Genomic DNA, 20,256 nt, shown 5'->3' with positions numbered 1-20,256 from the left:
CATATCAACAATGTGGGTTGAATGGGGGCCAGAGGCTTTTTTTGAAAGGAACACTTGACACAGTGGTTAAGAGCTTGGCACCCTGGCAGTCTTTGTTCCCTTTCCTGTACTCCTGTCACTCAGCCTTTGGACCTTCCAGTCATTCTCTGAGATTATATTTTTGTTCCTATTCCTTATTTTTATTTTCTCCTTTTTATGAGCTTTGTCTTTTCTTCTTTTCCCTTCCTATGCAAATTATTTTACATATTATGTTGTCAGATTGATCAACCTTTTGTTGCTAGTGGAATTTGGTCACAGTAAGAAACAATTTTCCTGTTCTCAGATTATAAACACATTTCCCTGTGGTTTCATTTTGCTTTTACATTTAAATTTCTGATTCACGTAGATTTTGTTCAGTTGTATGGTGTGAGGTATGAGTGCAATTTTGGCCTTTTTCCAACAGACTCAATTAAAACGTCCATGTTTTCCCCTACTGATTTGAAATGCCACTTTTTAAAAATGTATTCCCATGTGCACTTACATTCATTTCTCTAGTTCTTGTCTAATCTGTCTTTTTATGCCCCATTACCATACTCAAGTTATAAATACTTTAGGGGAATTTCAAAGTTGCCCTCATAGATTTTACACATTTCTTGATAGAATTATGCCTAGGTATTTTACCTTTTTTCTTGGTGATATGTATGGGATCTACTCTTTGATTCTCTCTTCTAATTGATTATTGTTTGCATACATGAAGATTGTTGATTTCTGTATGTTAACTACTATGTATTATTTGTAGTATTTTCCAGACATATCTCCTGAAAACTAGCTAGCTTTACCTCTTGTTTTTCCTCAATTCTTATGCTGCTTTTTGCTTTCTCTTGTCTAATTGCATGGTGGCTGCCTTGAGTAAATAGTAGGAATAGTAGATTTTCATGTCTGTTCCTGATTTTCATGGGAATGCCTCTGAATAAGATGCTGGGTTTTGAGCTGGTGACGTAAATTTACAATCACACCAATTGCTACTTTACTGAGTGCTTTAAAAAAAAAAAAAAGTCATGAATGGGTGTTGAATATTGTCAAGTGACTTTTGGCATCAATGGAGATTGTATTAGGTAGGGTCCGGCCAAGGGACAGAAGCCATAATTATTTTGTAAATTGTTAGCCATATACTAGAGAACTGACAGGAACTGAAAAGGCAAAAGGGACGGGTGGAATATCATGCAGGAAGTAACTACAGGAAGCACCCACCACCTCGGGCTGAGAACAAAGGGAAAAGAATGGAATTGAAACTTAAACGCTTGGAGGATGAGCTCCAGGACTCTGGGGAAGGTGCGCAATTGGTTGGTGCTGTTTTCCTGAAAGGCTGTGACAAGTCTGATCTGAGAATGTGAAAAAATCTTGGAACTGGAGCCAACTGTTACTACTGAAGTAGTTGTTCCTGCCAGGGTGAACCATTTCTGTGGTGACTGCCACAGGAGTAGGAAGCAAACAGGAAGTTGGAAATTTCTCCATCCTCCTCCATCCTTCCAGTATGGATTGTGTAAAAAGTCTGGAATATAACTAGTTTTGTTCCATTTGAATTTTTAAAAAGGTGTTATAATGCAGATTTCAAAAATATAAAGATTGACCCGAAAAGTTAACCGTAGTAAATTCTGAGTTGTAGGCCTATAGGTGATTTTTATTTTTATGCTTTTCAGCATTTTTCAAGTTTTTAAAAAGGTTTTCCAAGATGTTTTACATTGCTTTTGATATTTACTAGATAAACTGTAAATAGTGATAAAACTTTTTTTTTTAATTTATCTCCATATTAAGGTAACTCTTGATTTTGAAAATGAACTATAATTATTTATAAAATTGAGGTAAAGCTGAGAACGCATTCGTTGTCCTTAAGCTCCTTTCCTGCACAACTGGAATAAATGTGATAGTTTATTAACTAAAGTACAGGACCGCAGCAGGAACGGTGGGAGGGGAAGTACAAAAAATAAAACTGCAGTTCCCAGACTGGAAATCTCGCTGGGAAGCCAGTTAAATTAAGTAACAATACTGGACAGCCAAAGAGGTGGTCACGGGACCTGCCGGACCGGCGAAGAGGCAGGAGGGAGGCGCGGACACAGCGCCACCAGCGCGGAGGGGAAGGAGTCACCGGTTGCAGTGCAGACCGTGCGCTCCAGCAACGTCCGAACGAACATCTCGGGAAGAGTTTTCCTGGAAGGTGCTCACTGAACTTTTGGGTCTTCATCAGGTCAGCTTCGCCGGTCCCAGGTGCCAGGGACCCTTCCTCGGAGCCCTCGGACCCCGAACCCCCGCCGAGGAACCACCTGCGGCCACCATGGATCGGGCTACCGAGCTGCTCTTCTACGTGAACGGCCGCAAGGTGAGTGCAGCCGGGGGACTGCGGGGCGCCGGGCCCTCGGGAGCCGCAGGGGGAGGTGCCTGCCCGGTGGCTCGGGCTTAGAGCACTAATGCACCGGGCTTGTGGTTTGCCTGCGGATTTGCCTGTGCGCCTCCACCTCCACCCCGGGCAAGGAAAGCATGAGTGTTTAGGGACCGCCCGGGATCTTTGGGCCCCATCTTCCTGATGTTCCTTTCCCCTCTCCATCCGGGACGCAGAAGCTGATTACCACCCCACCTTACCTCACCCCATAAACAAGAAGAGAAATAGCTATTCTTACTCATCAAGGTCAGCACTCCCAAATCTCCCCTCCCTCAAACCCCGTGGGAAAGGAGAATGTCTTTCCACAGACTAAGAGCAATCTAGAGCTAGCTGAGCCTCATCTCTGGGGGTGCGTTTGGATGAGCAGGGAGCAATTTAAAGTTGGGACAGAACCATAGAGTTGAACTAATTCCGACCACTCCCATCGTTTTTCAGATAACAAAATTATAACTCTGAAGTCACAAATAGTTCCTGGCAGAGCTGAGCCAATGCTGGGCTCCGGGACTCGGTCTTCACTGGGACCACTGCTGGCCTGGCCTCTGTCCTCTCAGAAGCCTGGCTCTCTGCAGAACCTCTGGGACAATTTCAGGCAGTGTCACCTCTGGGGAAAGCAAAGCCCCTGGGCATCTTTTAAAACACCTTCCGGGTCCCTCTTGCACTCCGTCCAACACACATGCTGTGGATTCTGCTCACTCTTAATGTCCCAGCATATTGACATAATTTTGCAAGGGGAAAACTGAGACAGGACGGTTAAGGGGCTTCCTTAAGAGCTGACAACCGAGCCGCACTACTTGCCCTTCCACAGTGCCTTTAGCCACCTGTGTTCCCTGCTTCTGGTTCACAGAAGCCACAGCACTTGCCCTGCCTGGCACAAGGGACTCACCAGGAAGCTAGGGAAGGTCACCCATCAAGGCCTCCTGCTGTGAGACCTGTTCTTAGGCCCTGAGCTTAATTAAGCATTTGTGGTTTTGTATTAGTTTCCTTAAAGAAGACTGCCCTCCAGCCCCCTCAAACTGTACAAGTTCTAGGTCGCATAAAACTTTCCTCCACCCCTACTGTCTGGTTGCTACACCAGGTAAGATGAGCTCATTTTTCCTGATCTGTAATTGGATTTTAGGATCCCCTGACAGTACTGCTGTGAAAGTGACACATGTCCCTTTTTCTTCCTTTGCATAATTGAATGGTATAATAAGTGCAACCCTGGCCTTTTTGTTTAAACAAATAAGGGTTCAGTTCCGACTCTAACTTTTATTGAGACACTCTACCCTCTCAGAGCCTCAGCTCCTCTGTGAAAGGGGAATAATACTACTTACTTCACAGAGTGACAATGAGTATTTAATCACATTTTTGTTAAGGGTCTACTTTATGCCAGCCACTGTCCCCAGCTCAGAGGATACAGCAGAGCACAGAAATGACAGTCCCTGCTTACATGGAGTTTGCATTGTCAGGAGACAGACAATAAGCAAACAAATAAATGGAAATGTATAATGTCAGGCGGTGATAAGTGCTAGGATAAACAATAAAGCAAAGTGAGGGGACATACAGTGGGCAGGAGCTGGTGCTTCAGGGGGGATGTATGTTGCAGCCTCTCTGAGAGGGTGGTGTTTGGGCAGTGACTGGCACGAAGTAAGGAGCAAGTTATGCAAACATCTGGAGGAAGAGTATTTTAGACAGAAGGAGTGCAGGTGCAAAGGTCCTCAGACAAGGATTTCTGTGTGTTTGCGAAATGGCAAGGAGGTTGGTGGGGCTGGAGATTGGCCAGGGGCCAGATTACTTTGGCTTTCTGGGCAATGGTAAGGGTTTTGGTTAAATGAGAAAGCAGGTGTTTGAATTTAGTTTCTCTCTCCTCATCCAGCTCCTATACAAACTGCAGTGGGATTTTTAACATCATGGCTAATAGTTTGTGCTCTATTGATTTTTAAAAATAGATAAGCTGGTTCTTATCTATGGGTTTGATTTATAAGCTGAAAGTTCTGAGATCATTTGGAAAGTACACTGTAGAGATGTTGATTTTGCAATTACCCTGTTAAAAGAAATTATATAACCCTTTCCCTTTCTTCCCCTCCCTTCCAATATTTGCTAAGTGTGTGCTTTAATCCTGGTAAACAAGGCTGATTGCCACATGAGCAGAATAACGATCACGTTTCTGGTTCAGAGGCAGGGAGGGGTGGGGGAGTTGCTATTGAGAAAAGTGTGAGAGAGAAACAGTCAAGGAAGTGAAGTCTTGATTAAAAACTTGTCTGGGATTAAAAACTTTCCCTGGAAAGGAAGCTTAGAAGCTAATTAGGAGACTAGGTGATATGACTGGCCTGTGGTCCCCAAGTTTCCAAAAGGTGTCATTGGGCAGGGTCTAAAGCCACTGCCCATCAGTCAGAGATTTAGTTGCAGAGAGATTTCTGAGGTCTGACTTGCTCTGCCATGGGCCCCCCAAACAGGTGTCCTGGTTAACATGGAGTTTGATGGGGGAAGAGCCCATGAATGAATTATACCCTAGGTGCCACTCTCTAATACAACTCCAGAACTAAAGCACGTCATTCTACATGGCAGTGAGATGTATAGATCAAAGGTGTGGGCTTTGAAACTAGTTAGACATGGGTTTGAATCCTGCCCTGTCTGCTCTGCCACTCAGCAGGCTCTAGAGCCTTGAGCAAGTCGCTATATATCTGAGTCTCAGTTCTCCTCTCTGCAAAAATGTAGCTAATGACAATCCATTCTCCCATGGGACTGGGGTGAAGGCTAAATCCCATGGAGAGTGGTTAGCAAAGTACATGGTGCACAGTAAGCACTTGATAAAGATTTTTAATATCTGGACTGGAAAATAATCTGCTTCAAGCATAGAGCCAGAACCTGCCCAGAAGTATCAAAGGGGCCAAAAAGTAGTCTTTGAGCATTATTTGCTCAACAAAAGGTATGGTCTTGATATCAAGATAAGAATCTGGACAGAGCGATCCATGGCCAGTGTTTCCTGGGGTGTTGATTTGTAGGGCTGGGAGAGGGCATTTCTGAGCTGTTGGGATGGCTGTAATAATTCAGAGAAAAGTGGAGGGGTTGGTGGGGCTTTAGTCAGGAAGGACCAACAATTAAATTTTAAAGCAACCTGAAGCTCAGACAGAAGTGCCCTCGCTGGCTGTCCCCTCGGACCCTTGCTCTAATGCTGGTGTGGGTTATTACTCTTCTCTACTAACAGTGTCCCACAGTGTGTACCTCCTTCTTCCCTCTTCTACCTGTCAGCCTTGTCCTTTCACACATACCTCTCTCTTCCTCACTTCCATTCTTTCCCCTTCTTTCGCTCTCCCACTTATCTCCTTCTCTTTCTTCTTTCTGCCTCTGTCTCGGATCTGGCAAGGCCCCCTCAGACCTGCGCAGAGGAAAGTGGTGATTCAGCCCTGTTCAGTGTGAACTTGAAATCTCCTGAAGGGCTGGTGGAGATACAGAGGGACACACTCTGTTCTTGCAACACCCAAGGCTGTCCTGAGATGGGAATATGTGATGACCCTGACCTGAGTCAGTGAGAATAACTCTGTTCCTCATTCCCTCCCCACCTCCAGCCACTGTCTTAGTCCTGACCTCCCTGTTTCACTCCAACACCCACCAGGACATGGTGCACGCTGGATCCCTCCGTCCACTTTCCTCCTCCAATATGCCATCCGCCAAATCAAGAAAAATAAACACATTTCAAGCCAGTGGAACTTTAAACCAGAACCCAATCTCTTGAAATATCTGGAACAAATACCCTAACTAGCAAGGCCTGCTGTTTCTATTCCTTCCAAAATATACAAATATGTCTCAAGCCTAAAATACTATTCTTTGCTATCTAGGCTACCCAGATCCTGCTTGTCCATTAAAATTGGGCCTCTGTGGATTTGCCATCATATGTATTAATTAGGATTAGTTTCAACCACAAATGATACAAATTCAAAATTAACAGTGTTTTAGATAAGTTGTTTTTTGTTTTGTTGTTTTATTGTTAAAGAAAGGATATCTGGGGATAGACACTATGGAACTGGTCTAAAAGCTTTACTGTCATCTGGGACCAGTTTCCTTTTTTCTTTTTCCTCTGCTGCCATTAATATGTTGCCTTATGGTCTAAAATGGCTGCTAGAGATCTAGCCATTTCATCCCTATTCCAGGAAGAGGAAGGAAGAAAATGAGAATGCATGCTGGGATAGACAACCAACAGTTTCTGCCATCATTACTGGAACTTCTCTACTCATCTTTCTTTTGTTCTGTTCAGATGTCCCGGCCTGTGAAAAATCATTCTTTCCTCCTCAGTGTTCTTGTATCAAATTGTACATATCATGTTCAAGTTATTCACTTAAATCAATTAGCACTTATTATGTCCCTATGATATATCACCAACACCTAGCCCAGTATTTGACACAAAGAAGAATAGCAGAAGGTGGTTTCTCTCAGGGATCAAGAGAGGCTTATAAATCACAAATAATTATGACATAGGGTAACACACTCTGTGAGCGATGCATGGACATTGGCCCTGGAGGCACTGCAGAGGATGGCGACTTGGAGCAGAATGGGAAGGGGATATTAGATGGCAGCACTCCCAACAGGAAAGAATATTTGAGCAGGGCTTTGAATGACATACACAGTTCTGTCAAACTAGAAGAATCGGAGGACTTTCAGGACAGAAGGAATTATGTGTGCACATGTAGTGAAGGATAAAGGTCGGTGCACTGCTGGGACCGGCCGGTTCTCCCATGTGAATGGAGTTCAAGATACATGGGCTGAGTGGCAGGAGATGATGGAAAGTTTATCAAAGAGGCCTTGTAGGCTAATCCAACAAAGTTGAATCTCTTCTTGTACCTCAGGTACTCTTGAGTATAAGCTCACCTGAGACCCACTGAGTGTGCTCACCAAGATGCACATTTTCTGGATCCCTCTCCCAGAAACTCTGATGCTGTAGGGTTTCATTTTAACAAGTCCCCAAAATGATTGAGAAATTCCCAGCATGGCAGTGTGGCAGCCAGGAGCCTGTGTTGAATTTAAGCAGACACAGGAAATGACCAGACTTAGATTTTATAGAGGTTGCTCTGGTGGCGGTACAGAGGGTGGTATTGCAGGAGCCAGGAGTGGGGCAGGAGGCCTGTTAGGGAGCTGTTATACTTGTTCAAGTAAGAGATAATAAGGGTTGATTTCAGGGAGTGGCTGTAGAAGTGAAGGGTGTTTAGAGAATCATTTTGGACATGTAAATGGCAGGACTTGGTGGCCTGAATTGTGGTGAACTAAAAGAAAGAAAAAGTTGAAAACAGCTAAGATTTTTCATCTTAGATTACCTAAGCAGATGGCAAAACCATTAAACAAGTTATGAAACAGAAGGGAAGAAATAATAGAGTTCCATTTGAGGGTCAATTTAGTTTGGGTTGCCTGGGGCTCTCCACTGTATTACAGCATGTGTACACACACACACACACACACACACACACACACACACACACACACACTCACGTCTCCCTCGCTATATTGCGAACTTCTCTAGGGCATATATTTGACCTTGGTAATTGGCCCATGCCTCTCTGCTGGGCATGTGGCCACTTAGAATTAGGGTGAGGAGGCATCCACAGAATAAGCATATGTCCCCTTCTTATCTACTTCCCAGAAAAGAAAATTAGTGAAACATGGTGAAAGAGGAATGCTATTTTGAAATTGTGAAGCAAACCATGCTTTTGTTTGTGATTCTAAAAGAAATCCAAATTTTTAATTAAAAAAAAGACAATTTGCCCAGCTGGTGTGGCTCAATGATTGTGCATCAACCCATGCACCAAGAGGTCACTGGTTCGATTCCCAGTCAGAGCACATACCTAGGTTGTAGGCCCAATCCCCAGTGGGGGACATGCAGGAGGCGGCCAATTGATGTTCTCTCTCATTGATGTTTCTATCTCTCTCTCCCTCTCCCTCCCTGTCTCTCTAAAATCAATAAAGACAACTTAATCACTTTGGGAAACAACCAATTGTGACATTTCAATCATGCCATCTCTTGTGCGCTCTGTTTTACTGCTGTGCTGCACACACAGACTTGCTTCTTAAGGGACTTCTTGCTTACACATCTTTGGATCACTTGACATACACATTTTATCTTCTCCTTTGTTTTGTTGTTGTTGCTGTTTGTTTGTTATTTATTTGGGGGCCATGGTTGATTGTGATCTCTTTCTGGAAACTCAGTCTTTGAACATGATAAACTAATGAGTTTAAAAAAAAAACTGTATCAACTTTTCAGAGGTTATTCCATTTCAGAAGCCTCTCTCACTCTCTCTCTCCCCCCTTTTTACTAATATCTTTTCTTTCCCGCTTTGGACTTTCTAAGAGAAACTTGGCAGGAGTCCAACGTTCCTATTAGTACGAATAATCACTGACTTACGGAACAGTGAACTGTGATGATTCAGGACCAGGGACAGTGGCAAAGTAGTTGCGGGGACCAAGATTTAGACTTTACATTCAAGAGAAGTGATTTGTATATCATGGATGTTCCCTAAACAATAAATCAAGTTGCAACTATGAATATGAGTTAATTAATGTGCATTTCCATCAAATTAAAATAAGCCTACTAATAAGAAAACGACACCAACTCTCTCAAATTTGTGTGCATAAATTTTATTTTCTTTCCGATACAGGTGATAGAAAAAGATGTGGATCCTGAGACAATGCTGTTACCATATCTGAGGAAGAAGCGTATCCTTTCCTTTGCTTTGTGTCTATGTGTGTTGGGGGGCGGGGATGATTCTGACATCCTCATCAGGTAATATTTCAAATATATTTTTAAAGCCACATTGAGTCATATCCTATACTATTATGGCTTTATGTTCTTTGAGAAAGTCCTAGTTTTGTAGGCAGTGCACAGTTGTGACTGTCAGAATAACAACGTTCTTTCCGATCTCTGTTTTGGCACTTAATATATTGTATAAATAGAAAAGCTAGCAATGGGAATGAAAACAATTGATGTTAAAAGGGCTTAATTAAGTATCCTTTAGAATTAAGAGTCACAATATTGACATTCTGTCTTTGAGGGCTAATCATCATGCTCATCAGAAAAAGAGAGCACAGAAATCTCCTGAAATGAAAGTAAAAATAACAATGGAGACATTAAACCTGAGAATGTTACCTTAGGAAAGCTTTCTAAATAAAAGTCATCTAAGGAATGGATTCTTAGCCTGCCGGTTATGAACTCCTGTGTGCTTCCAGAGTTCTATAGACCCCATTAAATTATATACAAAATTATGTGACAATGGGAGTTTGTACATTTTTTTTTCCTCCTGGAGAGAGTGAAATCCCCCAAAGAGTACACAACTCAAAAAGCATTAATCTTCTGGAAGTGATCTTTGGACATAAAAACAACGAACAATGATTTTCTGGTTATCCATGGTACTGATGTGTAATAATATTTCAGATTTGGTTTGTGAGTGACAGAAAATCCCCAATGGCAATAAACAAGATAGAAGATAAAAGTTTATTCCTTTCTCATTGTGTTAGTTCAGGTTCTCTGGGAAGCAGAGACCAAAATTGGGATTAAATGTGCAAGAGTCTAATTAAAAGAAATGCCTGAGTGGGAGCCAGCAACAATGGGAGGGATAGCTTTCAAAGTGCAGCCACTGGGTCTCTTGGTCGGTTACGTTCCCTGTTGAAGAAGGTGTCTGAGGCACGTGCTGTTGGCTGTCACTCTCGCATAAAGGATCCCAAAAGTAGGTAGATGAGGGCTAGTAAAGCAGTGTCTCAACGTAATCAGGGAAGCAAGCTCCTTGTATCTTGCCGTTCCACCTCCTCAGCATGCAGCTTTCTCCTCATGGTCAGAGATGACTACCGAGGTCCAGCCGTCATATCTGAATTCTGGCAAATAGGAAGAAGTGAGGGGTGAAGAAGCAGGCACTTTTCTCCTTTTGAGGACATTTCCCTCCCGGAAGTCATACACAACATCCCATTGGCCAGATTGTTAATGACCCAGCTAGCTACAGAGGAGGCTTGGAAAATATATATATTTTTTTATTTTGGGAAACCAAGTGTGTAGCAAAAAATCGAGGTTTTTATAACCAGGGAAGAACAAGAAAACAGATATCAGGAAACAACTAGCAGTTTTTGCCACCAAGAATTAGAGAAATATGGCAAATATGGATAATATGACAGAAATATTCCAAGAATTATTTACAAGTTGATATTTTACTTTATGTCATCAAAGACACAGATAAGGTTGAGAACAAATGTACAATGTATGTATAATTTTAAATACTTAAGCCTGTATATGTATAGACTCTTCCTTTTCTTAGTTTGTTCAAATTTTTGGCAACCTGAGGTCAAGGTGTTTTGAAAGGAAGGAGATTAAATATATCACTGACGTGGAGCCATGGTCAGTTTTTTTTTTTTAATTTACATATTTTTTATTAATTAATTTTTGTTACAGATGTTTCTCCTTCCCCCCCTCCACTGATTCCCCCCTCCCCCTCCCTCCCTGCCCTATCCCCAGTTTGTTGTCCATGTCCACTGTTCATGCATACATGCATATAAGTTCTGTGGTTTATCTCTCCCCCACCACCTCCTCTTCTGGGTATTGTCAGTCTGTACCCCACTTCCACGTCTCTGGGACTACCCCATTCCTCAGACTGTTATGTTCATTATGTTCCACAAATAAGTGAGATCATATGATACTTGTCTTTCTCTGTTTGGCTTGTTTCACTTAGGATGATACTTTCCAGGTCCCTCCATGTAGTCTTAAAGGATAAGAGATCTTTCTTTCTTTCAGCTGCGTAGTACTCCATTGTGTATATGTAGCACAGCTTTTTTATCCATTCATCTACTGATGGACACTTGGGCTGTTTCCAGATCTTAGCTATTGTAAATAGTACTGCTACAAACATGGGGGTACATATGTTCTTTCTGATTGGTGTTTCAGGCTTCTTAGGGTATATTCCTAGAAGTGGGATCACTGGGTCAAATGGAAGTTCAATTTTTAATTTTTTGAGGTAACACCATATTGTTTTCCATAGTGGCTGCACCAGTCTGCATTCCCACCAGCAGTGTACTAGAGTCCCCTTTTCTCCACACCCTCGCCAACACTTGTTGTTTGATAATCTGTTGATTGCGGCCATTCTGACAGGTGTGAGGTGATACCTCATTGTTGTTTTAATTTGCATCTCTCTGATGATTAGTGATGATGAGCATTTCTTCATATGTCTCTTAGCCATTTGTATGTCCTGTTTGGAGAGGTGTTTATTTAGTTCCTCTGCCCATTTTTTAATTGGGTTCTTTGTCTTCCTTTTCTGGAGTTGTATGAGCACTCTATATATATTGGAAATTAACCCCTTATCTGATATACGATTGGCAATTATGCTCTCCCATACAGTGGGTTGCCTTTCCATTTTGATGATTGTATCTTTTGCTGTGCAGAAGCTTTTGAGTTTGATGTGGTCCCATGTGTTTATTTTCTCCTTTGTTTCTATTGCCTTAGGTGATGTATCAGTGAAAATTCTGCTTTGTATATGTCTGAAATTTTGTTGCCTACATTTCTTCTAGGATTTTTATGGATTCATGAGTCACATTTAAGTCTTTTATCCATTTTGAGTTTATTCTTGTGTAGGGTGTAAGTTGATGGTCTAGTTTCATTTTTCTGCATGTAGCTGTCCAATTTTCTCAGCACCATTTATTAAAGAGGCTGTCCTTACTCCACTGTATGCTCTTGCCCCCTTTGTCAAATATTAATTGAGCATATTGCCTTGGGTCCATTTCTGGGTTCTCTGTTCTATTCCACTGGTCTATATGCCTGTTCTTGTGCCAGTACCAGACTGTTTTGATTACAGTGGCTTTGTAGTATAAGCTGAAATCTGGTAATGTGATTCCTCCAACTTTGTTCTTCCTTTTCAAGATTGCTGTGGCTATTCGAGGCTTTTTTGGTTCCATATGAACTTTTGAAGTACTTGTTCTAATACTGTGAAGTATGCTGTTGGTATTTTGATGGGGATTGCATTGAATCTATAGATTGCTTTGGGTAATATGGACATTTTAATGATGTTAATTCTCCGAATCCATGAACAGGGTATGTGCTTCCACTTTTTTATATCTTCCTCTATTTCTTTTTTCAATGACCTGTAGTTTTCTGTGAATAGGTCCTTTATTTATTTGGTTAAGTTTATTCCTAGGTATCTTAATTTTTTTGACGCAATGGTAAATGGGATTGTTTTCTTAGTTTCTCTTTCTTTGAGTTCATCCTTGGTGTATAAGAATGCCGTCAATTTCTTGACATTAATTTTGTATCCTGCTACTTTGCCAAATTCATTTATTAAGTCTAGCAAATTTTTGATGGAGTCTTTGGGGTTTTCTACGTATAGTATCATGTCATCTGCAAATAATGACAGTTTCACTTCCTCCTTTCCAATTTGGATCCCTTTTATTTTTTCTTCCTGTCTGATTGCTGTGGCTAAGACTTCCAGTACTATGTTAAATAAGAGTGGTGAAAGTGGGCATCCTTGCCTTGTTTCTGTTCTTAAGGGAAATGCTTTTAGTTTCTGCCCATTGAGTATGATGTTGGCTGTAGGTCTTTCATATATGGCCTTTATTATGTTGAGATATGATCCCTCTATTCCCACATTGCTGGGCGTTTTTATCAGAAATGGATGCTGGATTTTGTCGAAGGCTTTTTCGGCATCTATTGATATGATCATGTGGTTTTTATTCTTAATTTTATTTATGTGGTGTATCGCGTTTATTGATTTGCAAATATTGTACCAGCCTTGCATCCCTGGGATGAATCCCACTTGGTCATGTTGGATAATTTTTTTGGTGTATTGCTGGAGCCGATTTGCTAGTATTTTGTTCAGGATTTTGGCATCTATGTTCATCAGGGATATTGGCCTGTAGTTTTCTTTCTTTGTAGTGTCTTTTTCTTGTTTTGGAATTAGAATTATGCTGGCTTCATAAAACGAGTTTGGCAGTCTTCCTTCTTCTTGAATTTTTTGAAATAGTTTGAGGAGAATGGGTGTTAGTTCTTCTTTGAATGTTCGGTATAACTCCCCCGTGAAGCCATCAGGGCCTGGGCTTTTGTTTGCTGGGAGAGTCTTGATTACATCTTCAGTTTCTTCTGTTGATATTGGTCTGTTCAAGTTTTCTATCTCTTCCTGGTCCAGTTTTGGGACACTATGTGTTTCTAGAAATTTGTCCATTTTGCTTAGATTGTCGAATTTGTTGCTGTATAATTGTTCATAATATTTGTTAACAATCTTTTGTATTTCTGTGGTGTCAGTTTTTATTTCTCCTCTTTCATTTCTGATTTTGTGTATTTGGGTTCTCTCTCTTTGTTTCTTGGTGAGTCTAGCTAAGGGTCTATCAATCTTGTTTATCTTTTCAAAAAAACAGCTCTTTGTTTCATTGATCCTTTGAATTGTTTTTTTGGTCTCTATGTTGTTTATTTCTGCTCTGATCTTTACTATTTCCTTCCTTCTACTTGCTCTGGAGTTTTGTTTTTGTTTGCTCTCTAGTTCTTTAAGTTGTGAGGTTAGATAGTCTATTAGAGATTTTTCTTGTTTTTTGAAGTAGGCCTGTAGTGCTATGAACTTCCCTCTCAGAACTGCTTTCGCTACATCCCATAGATTTTGTATTGTTGTGTCTTCATTTTCATTGGTTTCCATGAAGTTTTTGATTTCTTCCTTGATCTCATTCATTGTTTAATAACATGCTATTTAGCTTCCATGTGTTCAGATTTCTTTGTATGTTCTTCTTGCAATTGATTTCTAGTTTTATGGCCCTGGCCAGTTTTGCTCAGCAGTTAGAGCTTGGAGTGACAGCCTTCAGATCAAAGGGTTGTGGGTTTGATTCCTGGTCAAGGACATGTACCTGGGTTGCAGGTTTGAACCCTGGCCCCAGCTGGGGTTGTGCAGGAGGCAACCAGTCAAAATGTCTCTCTCACATTGATGCTTCTCTCTCTTTCTCTCCTCCCTCCTCTCTCTCTTCCTCTTTCTCTTCCACTCTATCTAAAAATCAATGGCAAAATATTCTTAGGTGAGGATAAACAAACAAATAAAAACAAATGGAAATTAAGAATTTACATGATTCCGCCCTGGCCAGTTTGGCTCAGCGGTTAGAGCGTCGGCCTGCGGTCCGGAGAGACCCGGGTTCGGTTCCCGCTAAGGGCACGTACTTCGGTTGCAGTTTGTCCCTGGCCCTGGTTGGTCGTACGGGTGGCAACCACTCGATGTGTCCCTTCACGTCGATGTTTCTCTCTCTCCCCCTTCCTCTCTCTCCCTCCCACTCCATCTGTACAAAAAATGGAAAAATGTCCTCAGGTGAGGATTAAAAAAAAGAATTTACATGATTCTAAATAATAGCAGCTAAGGCATACATCCATCATTTGATAATTATGTATTAATTTAACTATATATTTAAGTATTTGATAGTGTTGTCTCCTAAGATCAGTGCTATTCTGGAAAGAGAATTATGGAAAATACATTATCCTTAACTATGCTTTTTCCAGTTCGGCTCACAGGAACGAAGTATGGCTGTGGAGGGGGAGGCTGCGGTGCCTGCACAGTGATGGTATCACGATATAACCCCATTACCAAGAAGATAAGGTACCTTGCAGCAAAGTGCAGATATGGTTGAATTTTTGTAGTTTGAACTTTGCTTTATTTTTCTATTTGGTAAACATGCATTGAGCACCTACTACATGATAGGAACTATGCTAGGTACTGAGGATATGGTGATGAAGAAGACAAACATTATCCCAGGAAATGATGGATTATAAAAAATGTGCTATTAATGAGGATAATAGATAGCCAAAGAATCCCCTGTTGAAAGTTAAAAGGCCGTCTGACCCCCTGTGCTGCCTGGGAAGGAAAGCAAGGGCTGAATTGGCAGGGAAGGATAATGCCATCACCACACTCATATACTCTTACAGCTTACTAACGATCTCCTTGCCCCCATGTACTGTGTTCTTCACACATCACTCAGAGAGATCTGTTTCAAATATAAATCAGATCTCAATACTCTAATGCTTCAAACTCACCAATAGCTTCCCATTGCATTTAACATCTCTCATGTTTAATATTTACTCTTCGGATTTGTCAAGTTCCTTGGATCGGCAGGTTGATGTCTTTCATCAGCTTTGGAAACTTCTCAAGCCATTATCTCTTCAAATATTTATTTATTCTCTCTTCCCCTCACCTCTTTCTGGGACTCCAATTATGCATACATTAGACCATTTTACATCAGTCCACAGATCTCAATCAAGGGCAAAGGATCTAAGCGCTGGTGAGGTTTTAGAGATCTACCTGTGTTCCACAGCCAAGCCATCTTTTTCCTGAACTCTGGGACATCCCCCTCCCAGCTCTACAATCTGGCTGCCCACTTTTTTGGTCACTGGGAAGTTCTCCTTGCTCTCCTGTCCCACTTTCTATGCTTTGGGAGCTCTCTTGCAGCCATGCCACCCGTCTGTAGCCTCTGGAGGGTGGCAACTGCCCTACACTCTGTGCAGCCCGAGGGCCTATGGTTTTCTCTCAGTTCTCCTGCTCTCCTCAAGCAAGTCTTCCTTGACTAAGAGCCAATGTGCCTGGAAGGTTCTTTCAGCACCCCCTCCCTGCTCCACATTTAGGGTATTATCTTCAGCATTCAATGAAATCCGTGGGGAAGAGTTTGAGAATAGTGAGTCCAGATTTGTATTTTAATTTGTCACATCAGCCCACATATAGCTATTAAAACTTTGCAGAAAGTTGGTCTGGTTTCTTCTTACTCCTGTTTAAGGCAGATTCCTTCTCCTCTGTCCATTTCAGTTAGAGATGAGAATCGCTATATCTCTTCTCTCTTATGAAGGGCTTGTATTTAACAGAGTTTAGTTCATTTCATTTTCTTTACATACTCAGCATCTCATGAATTAAAAGAAAAAATTATGGCCATAAAGCTTATATGACTTGTTAAGGTTTTTAAAATGAGAGTGAAATGTCTCTTACAACTTTCTACGTCTGAACTGAACAATCTGTTGCCTTTGAATCAATGTTCAAACTCCTGTCCCTCCTGTCCTTTACCATTACCTACTTTGTTTCTGCCTCTCTCCGCCTTGAATTCTGTCACTTCCCCTGTGTTCACAGTGCTCCAGCTTCACTGGCCTTCTCTCTGTCCCTCATGCTGTCCTTAAACGTCCCAAGCTTATTTCTGCCTCAGGGCCTTTCGTATCTGGTTCCTTCAAATCATTCTGGTTTCAGCAAAAGTATTTTACTCTCTGTCCTCTCTGATTACCCCTTAATAACAGTCCCCCACCTCACCTCTGTAAGTTCCTGTTTCCTTAGCCTATATTAATGTTTTCACAGCATTTCTCACCATCTCAATTTATGTATGTAAGTATGTACTGCCTGTGTACATAGGTATTGTCTCTCTTCCCTCCACTAAAATATACACTCTACAAGGGAAGAGATTTTATCCAGTGAATCCCAATATCTAGAATTCTGTCTGGCACATGGTAGGCACTCAATAAATATTTACAGTTATTTATAAATGAGTAATATCCTTTTGATCCTTCTTTTGTGTGTGTGCATACAGAAGCATACTGCATATACTGTTTAGAAATCTGCATATTTTGCTTAACTTCTCATGAATATCTTTTGAAAATGGTAAATATAATTGTAATGGTTGTGTATGTTCCATTGCTTGAATGCACCAAAATTAATCCCCAAATACTGATCACTTGATTGTTTTCAGTTGTTCATTAGTATAAGCAATGTATCAGTTTATAATATAATCATAGAGGTGGAACTTCAGGATAAAAGTGTTTAGGCATCTGAAAGGTGTTTATGCCTTCTAGTGAAATCTCTCCCAGACGAGCTCTATCAATTTACACTCTTATTCAACAGTACACGAGTTTCATTTTTCCAAACCTTTGCTAATAATGCATATTCCAATATTTTTATTTATTTATTTATTTTGTTATCTTCACCCGAGGACATTTTTCCATTTTTTTGTTCAGATAGAGTGGGAGAGAGAGAGAGAGAGCGAGAGCGAGAGCAAAACATCAATGTGAAAGGGACACATCCAGTGGCTGCCACCCACACAACCCAACCAGGGCCAGGGACAAACTGCAACCGAGGTACATGCCCTTAGCGGGAACCAAACCCGGGTCTCTCTGGACCACAGGCCAACACTCTAACTGCTGAGCCAGACTGGCCAGGACTATATTGCAATATTTTTTTTTTTTTTATTTTTTTTTTTTTTTATCCTCACCCGAGGATATTTTTTCCATTTTTTGTACAGATAGAGTGGGAGGGAGAGAGAGGAAGGGAGAGAGAGAGAGAGAGAAACATCGACATGAAGGGACACATCGAGTGGCTGCCACCCGCACGACCAACCAGGGCCGGGGACAAACTGCAACCGAAGTACGTGCCCTTAGCGGGAACCGAACCCGGGTCTCTCCGGACCGCAGGCCGACGCTCTAACCGCTGAGCCAAACTGGCCAGGGCGGGACCATATTGCAATATTTTTAAATCTTTGTCATTTTCTTTGATAAAAATGTTTCTTGTTGCTTAAATAAATTGCTCTTAGTTATTTTGAAGTTGAACATTTATTTCATGTATTTACCGGCCATGTTTGGTGAATGAGAACATTTTAGGAGTCATTTTGAGCTGCACATTTTCAAGCAGCAGGTTTGTGGGATTAAGGAGTCCTGTATCCCACACCCTATTTCTTCTTATGAAGCATAATTTGAAATTCACTTTGTTCCCCAGCCAACCCCTGGCTTGGCACCTGCCTGGAAGAGGAAATATGCGCTAAGTGATAAATCACACGTGACTACAGAGGAGAGTGTCAGCTCCTAATCCAAGAGAAAAAAAACAAACACAAAATTAGTGATAACTGTTCTGGAATTAGAATTTGAAAATCTAATTGAATCTTGTCTCTGATATTCCAGCTGTATCTCTAAGCAACTCCCTCTGACCCTCAGAGTCTTCTTTTGTAAAATGAACACGAGCTAAGGATAAAACGTATATGCAAAGTCTGGGATATTATTTCCAAACCTTCCACATTGTATTCCATGTCCTTTCCCATTGGCTACAATGTAATTTGTGCCTTTCTTTTGCATTCTGAAGACATTATCCAGCCAACGCCTGTATGATGCCCATCTGTTCTGTGTATGGTGCTGCCATCACAACAGTAGAAGGCATAGGCAGCACCAAGACCAGGATTCATCCTGTTCAGGTGAGGGTGAGCCTCTTCATAGGATTTCTGGGCTTTGAAAACCAATAATGTCATGATGAGCCCCTGAGATTAATATAACAGAGCAATCTGGGCCCACCAGCTTGGTCAGCCAACCGATGAAATCAAACTGGGAACCAGGAGTGAAACTTGGGCCGTGTGGATGTGTTATGACTGACTTCTTGGAAGGAATCTTGGGTTCTGTTTACATTCCATGTAACCTCCATCCCTACAGGGAGTGAATTCTGCCTGGGCACCCTGATGAGACTGCTATCCACAGGCATGAAAACACACTTTCACTTAGTAACTGCTGCTAAGCTTCTGGTTGCCATGTAGCCAGAAGACAGCTTCCAAAATGAGGCTGAAGCTTCAAAGTTAGATTCCAAAGAGAGCATGCTGGGGTGGGGGGAAAGGGGTGGAAAAAAAATAAAGGTAATATTGCCTTCTTGATTGTTTTCAGAATCAATAAAGGTGTTTTGTAAACAGACTTTTATGTGCCAAAGCATTAGGGAAGTGTAGTGGGTAGATGAAGATACTTGAGAAATACTTGTTCCCCACCCCCCCAACTTGAGTATAAATAAGTTCATTTCTCTGAAAGACTTCCAGAGAATTACCTTTATCTTAATGATTCCATTCAGTATTACAAATTGGAACCATCTGGGAATCTTTATTTTTTTTTTTTTTTTTTTTTTTATCCTCACCCGAGGACATTTTTCCATTTTTTGTTCAGGTAGAGTGGGAGGGAGAGAGAGGAACAAAGAGAGAGAGAGAAACATCGATGTGAAAGGAACACATCGAGTGGCTGCCACCCGCACGACCGACCAGGGCCAGGGACAGACTGCAAGCGAGGTACGCACCCTTAGCGGGAACCGAACCCGGGTCTCTCAGGACCGCAGGCCGACGCTCTAACCGCTGAGCCAAACCGGCCAGGGCCCATCTGGGAATCTTTAAAAAATATATCTCACACCCCTAGAGATTCTCAGTCAATTGATCTTGGGTGCTGCTTTTGGAAAATTTTAAACTCCCCTGTTGATTCTGAAGGCTGAGAACCTTGAATGAAACTCAAAAGCTATCAGAGACCACAATTCGTGGCCACCCAGCCCAAGAAAGGGAGACACCTATGATGAGAAGGATTTTCTGGGGCCTCTTCTCCAACTTTAATGTGCATACGATTTGCCTGGGGATCTTATTAAAATGCAGGTTGTGATTCAGGGGGTCTGGGGTGGGGCCCCAGATTCTGCATTTCTAATCTTTGTGTGCTTCCAGGAGAGGATCGCCAAGTGTCACGGCACACAGTGTGGGTTCTGCACCCCGGGGATGGTGATGTCCATGTACACGCTGCTCAGGAACCACCCACATCCCACGCTGGATCAGTTAACTGATGCCCTTGGTGGTAGGTTGTATGTGCGTGTGCTTTTATTTTTAAATAATGATGATGGTGATGAACACTAATATTGGACACCTGCCATGTGCCATGTGCTGCATTAAATGCTATGTAAAAGGTTATCTCATTTACTCTTTGCAATAACTTTGTATATCAACCAAATATCTCAAGTTGCTGATGAGAAAAATCTGACTCTGGATGTTAGGTGGACTGAAATGTCAAATAGGGCTTCCTTCTAGGAGGAGGTTCTTATTTCCATCCTGCATTTGGCAGTCTGTGCCTCTCTTTAGGCCCT

At 41.8% G+C, this 20,256-nt stretch overlaps 1 protein-coding gene across 1 annotated transcript in view; it reads left to right on the top strand.

Annotated features, from left to right (window-relative positions):
• Window positions 1-2,181: 2,181 nt before the first annotated feature.
• LOC118625352 (aldehyde oxidase) overlaps window positions 2,182-20,256 on the top strand; it is a 77,210-nt gene continuing 59,135 nt past the window's right edge. Inside the window, exons 1-5 of the mRNA XM_036254263.1 lie at window positions 2,182-2,356; window positions 9,040-9,097; window positions 14,877-14,973; window positions 18,472-18,580; window positions 19,844-19,970. Of these exons, the coding sequence (XP_036110156.1) occupies window positions 2,312-2,356; window positions 9,040-9,097; window positions 14,877-14,973; window positions 18,472-18,580; window positions 19,844-19,970 (436 nt within the window). The 5' untranslated portion in view covers window positions 2,182-2,311. The remainder of the gene's footprint in view (window positions 2,357-9,039; window positions 9,098-14,876; window positions 14,974-18,471; window positions 18,581-19,843; window positions 19,971-20,256) is intronic.

Source organism: Molossus molossus, unplaced genomic scaffold (assembly GCF_014108415.1).
Source record: "Molossus molossus isolate mMolMol1 unplaced genomic scaffold, mMolMol1.p scaffold_m16_p_11, whole genome shotgun sequence".
NCBI lineage: Eukaryota > Metazoa > Chordata > Mammalia > Chiroptera > Molossidae > Molossus > Molossus molossus.
This window is presented reverse-complemented; position numbering and strand designations above follow the sequence as displayed.